The sequence below is a fragment of the Lagopus leucura genome, unplaced genomic scaffold, assembly GCF_019238085.1.
Source record: "Lagopus leucura isolate 7727_CA_CO unplaced genomic scaffold, USGS_WTPT01 Super-Scaffold_100002, whole genome shotgun sequence".
Classification (NCBI taxonomy): Eukaryota; Metazoa; Chordata; class Aves; order Galliformes; family Phasianidae; genus Lagopus; species Lagopus leucura.
The window spans coordinates 85,961,418-85,973,872 of NW_024962263.1; the positions used below are offsets into that span (position 1 = coordinate 85,961,418).

At 37.3% G+C, this 12,455-nt stretch overlaps 1 protein-coding gene across 1 annotated transcript in view; it reads right to left on the reverse strand.

Moving 5' to 3' along the window:
- FAM135B (family with sequence similarity 135 member B) overlaps positions 1-12,455 on the reverse strand; it is a 120,180-nt gene that overhangs the window by 88,404 nt on the left and 19,321 nt on the right. Inside the window, exon 2 of the mRNA XM_042869670.1 lies at positions 7,922-8,001. Within this exon, the coding sequence (XP_042725604.1) occupies positions 7,922-8,001 (80 nt within the window). The remainder of the gene's footprint in view (positions 1-7,921; positions 8,002-12,455) is intronic.

Below are 12,455 nucleotides of genomic sequence, written 5' to 3' on the forward strand. Positions count from 1 at the left end.
GAGACTGAGGTGACAGACTGTGATCATGATGGGTCAGCTCCTTATTGGGAAGGCCCTCCAACACATGGCTGCAGACACAACTCATCAATATGACCACTCACTCTTCAGCACTTCAGACACATGGAAGATCCTCCCTTTAACAGGTTACTAGCAGTCTTGAACAAAGTCATCTATGCCCTTTTATTTATAAGTTGAACAAGTGAAAATCTATAAAAACAAGGGGAAGATGTTATGGCTTTAAGTTGTGTCAGGGGAAGTTCAGGTTGAATATTAGGAAAAAATTCCTTCTCAGAAAGATTGGCGAGGTATAGGAACAGGCTGCCCAGGGAGGTGGTGGAGTTACTGTACCTGGAGGTGCAGATGTAGTGCTTATAGTACTTAAAACAAGGTTTAGTGGATAATATAGTGGACAGTTGGACTAGAAGATCTATCTCACAGATCTTTTCCAACATTAATGATTCTAACATGATTCTGTGACGATTTTCTGAAGGTTTTAAAGCACTGTTGCTGATGCTTGAGAATACACATTATTCAGCGGAGGAATGCTCACACAGATTCCTTATTAAGCTAAAATAAGCTGAATTTGAACGTGCCAAAGCAACATTTTTCAGGCTCAGACATTTTCACTGCATCATCATTTTCCTACTTAAACGTTTGAAGACTCTTGAAATACTAAATTTAGCATATTTATATTTAGAATAAATGCAGAAGTTATATTTGGATTAAATAATTTCTAAAGGAGACACAATTATTTTTAAATTCCTTGATCAAAAAGTTCAGAATGTTTTCTCCCTTAGTAAAACTTTTAATTAAAGCTGCACATTTTTAAGATGAATCTTTTATCTTAACCTTGCCTTTTGACACTTCCAATTAGCCTCATGGAAAGAATTAAATAAAATGGCCCCTCTAACAATACATTGATTCAGGGAGGATAAAAATCAAGATAACCTATTCATTTCCTTCTAGGAATGATGCTAGTATAAATGCAGTCTCTTATCACCATACTTTTCTATAGCCAAGGTTTATTTCTCAGACATGCTGACATGTGGGACAATAGAATAGTTTAGTACTTATCAACAGCATAAAGTTTTGTCAGTGCATTCTTAGATTGTTTTGTTAAAAATTGCTTGTTAAAATGTTTTCTTAAAAATGTTTGCTTCTTTTTTCAAACCCACTGACAGTTCCCTAAGAGTTCAGTTACAGGATTCACTTCTAAAAATAACTTCAGAAACTTAGTTTAGCAAAAATTTGCTTGTTTTAATTGTGTAGCAGGTATTCTATATATTTATTTGAAATATTAATTCAGATGAGAAAGAAAGTAAAGGACATCACAATAAGATTTTTTTGTTTTGGTTTTTTGGTTTTTTTTTTGCTTCAGTACAGAGCAGGAAGAAACAATTGCCTGGATGCAATTACTCACTGAATCAGTGAAAAGAACTATTCAAAGTTTAAGATGGTGGTGATGGATATTGAAGGACTTGCACAGTTGGACTCTGCATCTGAAGAACAGATTTCTATTTTTACCAGATCTTCAAGTGGGTTCTGATGATGATTTTTTTTTCCTCAGACATACTGTCCAGGGAAAAGGACCCTGTGGCATGTATTGGTGCTTACAAACCCTTTCCAGTTATGGCATCCTTTTCTGATCATGGTCAGTTTGTGCTCAGTTCATCTCAATTTCAGATGCTGTTCAGCAGCTCCAATACAGTGGTCTATCACATTGCTTCTCTGCCATCCACTTTATATGTCCCAGCTTCTGGCAAGAAGGAAGGGAAGAATACACAGATATATTTCAGTCCGCAAGGCAAAACTTCCCAGTCACAAATGTTCCTTTCCAATTTGTATACTTTGAGCCATAACGTAAACCTTTGATTGGAAAAGCAACAAGACATACACTCAGAACTAGCATGTATGTCAAGGATATCTTTTGCTTCTTCCTCTTTTTCTTGTGTGCAGATAAACATTCTTCTCGTTTACTGTGTATCACTGAATTCTGTTTTGTTCATGTATCTCCCAATAGAGAAGGACTTAGGGGTTCTGGCAGATAAGAAGCTTGACACAAGAGTAAGGGAAATAATTGTCCATCTCTATCTTTACCCCTCTCTCTAGTTTTAAAAGAAGAAGTGAAGCTGTTGGAGTGTGTCTGGCAGAGGGCCACAAAGCTGTGAGTGTCCCATCCCTAAACTGAAGGCCAGGTTGAATAGGGCCCTGGATGGCGTGATCTGATGGGTGGTAACCCTGCTTATGGCAGGGGGTGTTTAACTAGATGATCTTTAATGACCCTTCCAATCCAAATCTTTTTATAATTCTCTGATACCAATTCTTAAAATTTTGGAGTGTCTTTTAATGTCTCAAAGGTAATAAAGGTTTGTAAAACAACCAATCCCCAAAGCAACTCTTCTAATAACAAGATCCTCTTTAGATAAAATCCATATTTGTCAGGTATGCTTTATTTTACATATAAAATATGTATTTATTTCAGATTAATTTGGCAAGCCTTGAAAATAAAAACATATTTTTGCTAAAATTTGAATCTCTAGCCTCCTTTCTCATGTTTCAAAAGCAGTAAACTTATCTTCACTTAATGGAGGTAGAAATTGTCTTTCAAAAAATTACTGAAACTAATGACTGCAATTTCACACTATTCCACAAGTCACGGTGCTGTTTCTTCATGCTCTAATGAGCAACAGAATACAAATGCCTGTTTTGAGTGTATTAAGAAACACTTTATAAGAGAAGGTTTTTTCTTTAAAAGTTAATGCAAAACTCCTTCAGTGGAAATTTCTTTGAAATGTCCAAACAGTAACAAAGAAATAAGGATCAGTAATTGTCTATTAAAAACAGACATAAATAGTTGGCCAAGGGACATATTATAAATATAGTTGGCCCTTGACCTTAGGTCTGAGATAGTCACAGAATTAACATTTAATTTATAGAAAAAAGCAAAATTATCTTGCATGTATTCATAATAGTGGACCAGGAACTGGTCTAGAAAAATTCAGGCACAGGTTGCAGTAATGTCCTTTATTTTCTCATATTCTCTTCCAGTTTCCTTTCCTCACGTCCCATTTATATACCGTTAATTTTTCCTTGACACTTAATGTCAGTTATACCATTTTATAAGAAATCCTCAAACCAGATGTGCATGAAACATCTCTACAGCATCAAAAGATCTAATGTGTAATATCATATCTTGTCTCCATTGCCTTGTTGGAGATAACTAACAAAGAAATGCACATTCCTTGTCTCTCTTTGGCTTTCTGTACTTAGCAAATAGCCCAGTTTAACAGAGTAAAATTAGGTATAATACTGCTACAGTCTACTAAAGATTAGACTGATAGGTAACAACTTATCTTAAACACTTTCTATTATTTTTCATATTTTCAGAACAAGTTGCCAAAAATATTTGTCTGCTTAGAAAGTCTTCTTGAAAACAGGTAATGTGGTGATTCTGCAGGGGAGAAGCAAAGGAAATCTGGACTCAAATTGAAGTCCTAAGTAATTTCTTTAGATATAAACTATGCTAAGTAATTCTTTCCTAATGTTCACATAATATTTTACCCTTATCTGTAACATAAAAAGGTAAACAGCTACTCATTGCTATAGTGTATGAGAATAAGATACAGGAGATCTAAAAACAGTTCATATAGCAAAATCTTGCTGCAAATTTCACTAATAAAGAATATGTCTCCTTCCAAAAAGTAATACATCCAGGTGGCATGTATACTACTGCAAAACACTGCAGAGAAAACTCAAAAATAAACATTTATTGAGATTTGTCTTCATTGGCTTCTTCAACAATGTAATTCAACTTCCTCTGTTTACCCCAACACATCACCTTTTTTAAGAAACCTCCACCTGTATTAATCCGGTCTCCACTGCTCTCCACTCTTCCATGGTACAGGAAATTAAGATAAAAACAGCTAATCTTAAATGCTTCAGACCATTATTATTTCTTCCACTCACCAATGATCTTGCGTGCTCATAGGCAAATTCTAAAATAAAAATGTTTTAAAAATATATTAAAGATAAGCTCCTTGTATCCTCTACCTATAGCTTAGAAAACAATGCATGTTCATATTTCTCCGAATTCCTGTGCTAAAATTTATACAATAGTTCAAACTCCTCTGGAAGACATTTAGCCTATCACAAAATAACTCAGCCAATGAGTGAATTATACCAATATGCTGCTATGAGATGCTGCTTTCACTTTCCCAGATCCTTTGTCTGCTTTTCACATTCAGCCTAATGTATGCTGCAGGTGAACATCATTGTACCACAATTTTAATAAACCACTCTGATGAAAAAAAAAAAAAATCCACTCAAAAAAGCGCTTTTAGAGTTTGGCTTTAAGACACATCTACATCAGCTCAGCCCTTCAGAACTGACGCTGAAACTGATAAAGTTTCCATGCCAAGAAAAAGTAGTAAGCATAGCTTGCTCTTCATAAGCTAAAAGCAGGCTCCATCAGTCATGATGCCTATTCAGAGACATGAAGCTAAATCTCATGGGATTTCAAAGCCAACATGAAAGAAACCAAAGGCTGTGCTCAGCCAGCCTTGTTCCCTTTCTCCTCTTCAGCACTGAGGAAGTCACTAGTCACCAGGCTACTTTTGTTTTTAAGGAAATGCACTGCACTCTTTTCTTGGTGGTGCATAGCAATAGGACAAGAATTGAAGGCCTAAAACTTGAACAAAGGAAGTACCATGCTAACATGCAGAAGAACTTATTTACAGTAAGGGTGATGGAGCACTGGAACAGGTTGCCCAGAGAGGTTGTGAAGTTTCCTTCTATGGAGATATTCAAGACCTGCCCGGACACCTATCTGTGCAACCTATTCTAGGGAACCTGATATGGCAGAGGGGTTGAATTCAATGATCTCTTGAGGTCCCTTCCAACCCCTGCAATTCTGTGATTCTGTGACTAACAATGGTGAGAGGTGTTGTCAGCAACTGCGAAACTGCGAGACCCCCCCCGCGGGGTCTGATGTGTTAAGCTCCCTCCCTGCTCTAATGATTGATGTAATTATGTAATTAAATAATTGTATATACTTTTATGTATTTATATTTACATGCATATACGTATATGCTACAGTCTGAGTCAACACAAGATAATGTGCAGCCTTAATGATCTACAATGCCAAGATATAAGGGATACTGGTCCTCAGCACACTTTTCTACTGTTTTAGCTGGTGTACATAGCTCATTCTTTTCTTACAACATAGTCAGGATGCAGCAGACTTACGGACCATGTGGTAGCTCATTAGAACTCCTGTACGCGTTGCTAGTTCTGCCCTGGGCATGCTGGCAACTGCTACACAGTGGCTTCACTTTTGCTGAATTCTTGAGAATTATGTCTTTTCTGATCATGCATCTGAAAATACCTAGCAGGTTGCAAACTAAACATTGCTAATGCTGTCAGTTCTAATAGTTTTATTGCAAATCCCACAGAAGTTAATTAAAAATGTTGCATGCACTGGAAGAAAAATATTACTACTAATGATTTCTAGGAAGTTTTACTTAGTTCTCATGATGCTAAGAACCCGATAAGGAAAAGATCAAAAAGATTTTGTTTACACCAAACTCAACTACTTTTGCCTCCATTCTTTTTGGCGAATTAGGAGTTTATTCACTATGTAAATGTCCCATCCCTGGAAACGCTCAAGGCCAGGTTGGACAGGTTGCTGGACAGCCTGATCTAGTGCCTGATTTACTGGTTTGGCAGCCCAGCCTATGCCAGGGGGGTTGGAACTGTGTAATCTTTGAGGTTTCTTCCAACCCAAATAATTCTATGACTCTGTGATTCTGTATAATGCCACCCTGTATTAGTATAATACTGCTATGGTAGGAAACACTAGAAGAAATTTAATTACCTCCTATCCCAGCTATGCCCAAACTCAGAGAGTGTTCATTGGCATAAGAATTAGAAGAATATTACAGCTTCCTTGCCATTAAATTCAGTCCCATTAAATAATGCTCTCTCACAGACCTATGAAATCAATTAAGTACTTGCATAAATAGCCAAGAAGAAAACATTTAAAGCTTTAACCCCCTGTCTTGATGTTAGCTCTATAAAGCTATTAAACTCCAGTCTGGATTTCATTAGCACTGTGCAAGTCAGCAGCTAATTCTGTAACCACACTGCCTGCCTCGCCTCTCTGCTATTCATGTCTAATATGAATTGTTTTGAGAAGAAGTGAAAGGAAACAGAACACTGAGGTGTATCAGGCAAAAGAAAATACTGACATGACTAAAACAGAAAGGGAGAAAACGGTTCAGTTTTTTCTTTACATAAAATTGCCATTCTTAGTGCAATACAGAACAGGAGTGTGGGTTTTTTTGATTGTTTCTTTGTGTTGCTGGGTTTTTGGTTTTTTTGTTTTTTTCTTCCATACAAAGAAAAGTTTTAGCTATATTTCATAGAATCATAGAATGGCTTAGATTGGAAGGGACCCCAAGGATCATCAGGTTCCAACCCCCCTGCCTCAGGCAGGGCCACCAGCCTCCAGAATTTTAGTTCTAGACTGCTTATGCCAGAATCTGCTGAAAATTTAGGATATTTACAGAGAATGAAGGAACACTAGAACAAAATGAAAAATCATTTTCTTACTTCCTTAAGGATTTTTCATACAAAAAGGTATATCAAACTGAGGTAGATTTTTTTTTTTTTTTTTCAGAAATAATTTCTTTACTCAGAGTTTGAGTTCTTGAATCTTTTTTTTTTTTTTTTCAGACAACTTTGGATTTTTTATAATTATTTGTATTTTATAAAAATACAGTTTCCATAATTACTTTATATTTCAGTATATTATTAAATCTTAGTTAATTGAACCAGACTTTCAAATTGGAAAAAAATATTAAAGGATGTGAATATTTAATCCACGAAAGAATGTTTAATTGGATCAGTTCAAATGTAAAAAGTAATAAAATAATAAAAAATGCGTTTTTATGTTTGATGTAATATTCAAACTGAAGAACTCATCAATCTTGCATTCACAGTTTTTTGTCCTCTCAGAGCAATACTGAAAAGGAGTCTATTGGTTTTTCTGTACAAGCTGTCATTAACACTGACACAATTTTCATCCAGGAATCTCATAGAATAGCGAAACAACTTCTTCCACTGTCAGCAAGGAAAATCATAGATAAAATAAGAGGGCATGAATTTCCACTGATTTTCTGACATGGAATCCCAGCAGAGAAAATTCAGTTTAAATTTTACAAGTACTTACAGAATCTATGCTGGTAATAAATTAATTGATGCTTTGGCAATTGTTGTGATGCGTGTCTGGAAATGTCAAAATTATAAGATATATATGGAGAACATCTATTGGAAAACTCTGCAATTGACCTACAGTAGGACATCGCTTTATCAGTGGATATCTTTACACTAAAGATCATAATCCAAGTCTGCATCAGTTTCCTTCAGTCTGAACTTGGCCATAGATTTGGTAAGGTTTCTGTCAGCACTCACTAGTGTTCATTAACTTAGATGTTCTCACTTCTATAGGGCATGAGGGAGACACTGCACAATACTGTGTACATTTTTACAGCAAGAAGTGAAGAATTGTCTTTGAATGAACAATTTTCCCACAGTATACAATTTTGTTTTGTCAATGTTTCAGTCCCAGCCCAATTCATAAAGCTCCCCAGATCTTGCAACTCCAGGAAAAAAAATATATATACATATACATCTAAGTAATATCTGGATTGCACAGTACTTTCCTGGACCACTGCTGTACACCTGAAGTCTAACTCAGTAAAATCCCACACCAGAATGAAGTCAAGAGCAGCCACAGATCATAAAGAAAATCCAGGTCAGACTCAGAAATTCATGGCCATCCTTCACCCATTCCCCACACACATCCTCCTTCTCTGTGCCACACCATCTGCAGTCATGTCAGAGTCCTCAGGGACCAGTTTACCTGTCTGTTCTGCAATTGTAGCAAACAGCCTGTGGGGAATCCTGGATGGAATCTTCAGTCCAGCTCTTATCTGGTAATACCTGAGAAGAAAGGATTAGAAATGGCATGCTGTTACACAGTTGGCTTGACCTGACTTAAAAAATCTTTGAGAAAACATCTTAGGTATCCATAGACAAACAAAAGCCCCTGTAAGAACTGAAATGCTCAGAAATACTGAACCTTTTCTTCTGCTGTGTAATTTTAGCTACAGTCATAATTTATACTGCTGCTAATCAGGATCATCCTATTTCACAGCAGTCTGAGTAGACATGGAGACCAAATGTGTGACTGATAAGGAAAGGTTGTAAAAAGATCTTGGCTTTCTGTACGGAAAAGAGGAGTTGAGAAAGATCTGTGGTAAAATGCAGTGAGATCAGACACTGATCAGAGAGACAAATAAAGAGAGACAAATACTTAATACAAAATAAGGGAAGAGGAGACTTCTGCAGAAAGAAAACAAATGTTCTCATCTCAGACCTGGAAAAACTCATTTCATACATAGGTATTATCATTATTCTGTTCCATACAGGAACACAACATATTGTCATTAGCTTTAATCATATCTAAAGAAGTTGTGTTCTAGTTATTTGCTATTCTGTAGGTGATTCCTACTTTAAGTGAAGGATGACAAAAGAGAAGAAAACACCAGCAGTTTCACCAGCTCATTACAGAAGATGCAGGACACTTCAGAAAGTTTGAAAACAGGAGTTCAGTCCAAACAGAGAAAGAAACTTATAGAATTTTCCCTTGTCAGCACTTTCATAAGTAAGGCATAACAGACAGTGCATATAAGCTCCTGTGTAGCACAGGACACCACTGTTTATTTGCAGCTCTCCCACTGAGATGCTGAAAAGCCATGCCAGCGCCAATGCCTCTTTCTTTGCATTTTCCTTCCTACAGTATGTTTGGTCTGTTCATTTATAAATTCCTCACAACAGGGTTATCTCGCAAGTGGTTGGAGATATTTTCATCCTGATTTGTGTTCAGCCTCTAAACACAAAAATCAGAATTGTAAAGGTCTATCCTGAAGACGTTAAGACAGCTGAATTACTTCTTCAGGAAAGTACGTACAACAGTACATGGAAATGAACTGTTAGAAAGCCCTGTGTTATTTGAATTGCTGAATAAACAACAGCTATAGAGGTTACAGTTACCAATAAAATCTTTACTTGCTATGTAGTAGTGAACAACCTAGATCTCTCTCTTTTGGATTAAAAGCTGAAGATAGGGGTTTGATGAGGAGAGAAAAAAATCTTCAGTGGAAACTTACAGTGGAAATCTCTCATTACCCTACATAATCAATCCTGTAGGTCCTTGTCCACCTGGAAATAGTCCCAGCATGATCTCTGGCAATTTTTGGTATCCATTTTAGGCTTGGAAATGAAAACTCTGCATTTGTTCTTCAGTTTACAGAATTCTAAACACACAACAGCCACTTAAAAATGCTGTCAACCGAAACATTTAACTGTGTGATCTTTCTATTCCTTACACTGTTCTTGCACAATGGTGGAAGGTGAATGAATTATATTGGTGTTAATGTCTTCCAAAATAAGTGCGAGAATTATGTTTTAAAACCTTCCATATTTTCATTATTTAACTGGAAAAAAAAATAAATAAATACCCTTACTAATTTATCCACAGTTCCAGCATTTCAAAATCACACCAATATGGTATTAGTGGATTTCCACAGCAGTGAAGTGGGATAGTACTTGGTATGGAGGAATTAATATAATGTTACTTCATGTTACTTCCAGTATACTTATCTAAGAATGACCTCCTATAGCTGTCTGGAAATTCTTTTAGATTTTTGTCTCATGGAATTGTGATGGGTTATCCTTGGCTAAGGGTCAAAGTCCCAACCTTTCTCTCAACCACTCTCCTCAGCAAAACAACAGAAAAAAATATTGCAAAATGTCTTGTGGGTCAAAATAAATAGTGCGGGGTCAATTACCAGTTACAATCACTGGCAAAATAGAGTCACCTTGGGGAAAATTAATATGATTTCCTGCCAGTTTGGGTACTATACTACAAAACCAAACATTAAAACACCCCCTACATTCCATGCCATTTTTCCCAGTTTGAACACCACGCCATCACTCCTGACTTTTCTCCATCCCTTTGACCAGCAACAGGGGAAACAGAGTATCCCAAGTTGAAAAGGATTGATAAGGATCATTGAGTCCAACCACTGGCTCCACACAGAACCACCCAAAATCAAACGCTGTGTCTGAGAGCACTGTCAAAATGCTTCTTGAACTCCAGCAGCCTGGGGCCATGACCACTGCCCTGGGAGCCTGCTTCACCTTCTGGTAAGGAGCTTTTTCCTAGTATCCAATCTAACCCAATATCCAGTCCATTAGCTATGCCTGGCATATGAGAAATAGGCTAGGTGGTACCCCTCTAAACAGATGGTAAACAGATGATAGCATTGCTTGTTTTTTTTTTTTTTTTTTTTTTTTTTTTGCTGTTATTATTGGATGTTATTTTTAAATAAGAACAGTGCAGAAAAGCTTATTTAGACTTTAGTAAAGTAGGAATACCATGGAAAATTGCTGGGTAATGAGGAACAGGTGCTACAAAGGAAAGATGAGGAAACAGCAAGCTGATTTCAAGAAAAGATCTAAAGGAACTTGGCACACAGCTCAGCAAAACACAGCAGTCAGATCCCCTCTGTATCTATTAATACACTGAAAGGAAAAACATCAGGAAGGAAGGAGAGTAAGGTACAAGAAAGTACAAAATTGGCACAAGAACAGCTACATATAACTGTCCATGAATAAATGCAATTTAGAAACAAGATGTAGCTGGCAAATGAACAAGGCTGTGAAACTTTCCCCTAGTAGAAGCAGGGATGAAAAAGCCAATTTGTTTTTAGGAGAAACTCAGTAAATTTCTGAATGATTTATAGGACTTGGATCCTTCCCATCTGCAGGACCAGCATTATTTACGTAGGCAGTCTGTACCAGTCCAAATCTCATCTCCACTGTGAGACTGTCTGCAGAGGTCACCTCAGTAGCAATGAATTTGCCATCATCACTTTCACTGGCCATTTGTGAATTGTTCATCTTTAAGATGACTGATAATTTGAATGTTAACTTTGTTTTTCCATGCCAGGACACTCATTAATCCCTGATGACCTCTACTGACTCACCTGGGGCAATGACGTTAGAACCTCCCTTGGGAGCCTGGCTCTACTAATGGACGTGCTTGGTTATACAGCCACGCCTTGCTTCTCCCTTTCAGAAGTCAGAGCTACTGGCACTTTCCAGCTTCTCAGCGCAGAGGTGGTCAGACTTCCTCTCAGGAGAACCATTGTCACTCTCAGATGTTAACTGCTCACTTAATGCTCAGGCGAAGTGCAGAGGTTTGTTTCACCGTCTGTTAATTGTTACTGTCGTATTGAATTGCACAGAGGAAATATTTAGTTTTAAGTGAATCAAATGTTTTTGCTTCAGGGAGCTCATCATGTCATCTCTAGTGATTTACAAAAGGCAGTGCCTAATCCCAAAGGATTCACAACAAAAACAGAAGAAAAACACAACCAGGGAGAAGGCTGGTACCAGCCTTGCTTCTGACACTTGAACTCCATCCTGCCGTTGCTTACTCCTCTCTGACTAATGCCAGATCATCTCATCTCCCAAGGTGCTGCGTACTTGACTTCCATTGCCACTGACATCAGTGGTGGCATTATAGAGATTAGGCTAAGAAGGGTTGGTGAATATGAGAGAAGAAATTTGGTGGATAATACTGATGTATCTTTCTACCAAACTGGATCACTCCCATCAGGAGCCCTGAGAAACTACACTTCTCCAGTTATTCTTTCAGCCTGGAAAAAAAAAAAAGTTGCCCAGTAACAATGCCACAGGATAAACTACATAGCTTCTGCCTACTTTGAATTATACCTTACCAACTCTAAGGCTTAAAATTGCATCCTGACTTTGGCTGTATTTTAATAAATAAGCCCTAAGCTAGTAAATACTGCAAACAAACCGACTGCGTGCTGAGTCTTGTCATTCAACCTGGAGTTCCTGTTGCTTCTCAGACCAGATGCCCTGCAGCAGTCCCTGTCAGCAAAACTTCTGTTGAATTACTGCTGCTAGGGAGCTGCAGCAGCACACTGTTTTGGAAAACAATGAGGAAGAGAGACCACCAGAATAGCATGAGACCCCAAACCTCTACCCAAGAAGTAACATCATTGGCTATAAGGGGAGTTTAAACTTGTTATTTTTCTGCAGGAAAGAACATATATTCCATCTCTGGTAATGTTAGTAAGCCTTTTTGTCTTCTGATGATTATTCCCATATGAGGACTTCTAAATATGTATCAGATAGCTGCACCATATTCCAGAAGAATTTCAGGGTTTGATGAAACAACTGTAATTATCTAGGATGACTCCTAGAAAAATACAGCACCTAGGATTTTGCTGAACAATCAGCCAGAAAATAACTACAAGCTATTATTTCCTATACAGATATTGGGGGCTGAAAAAATGGCA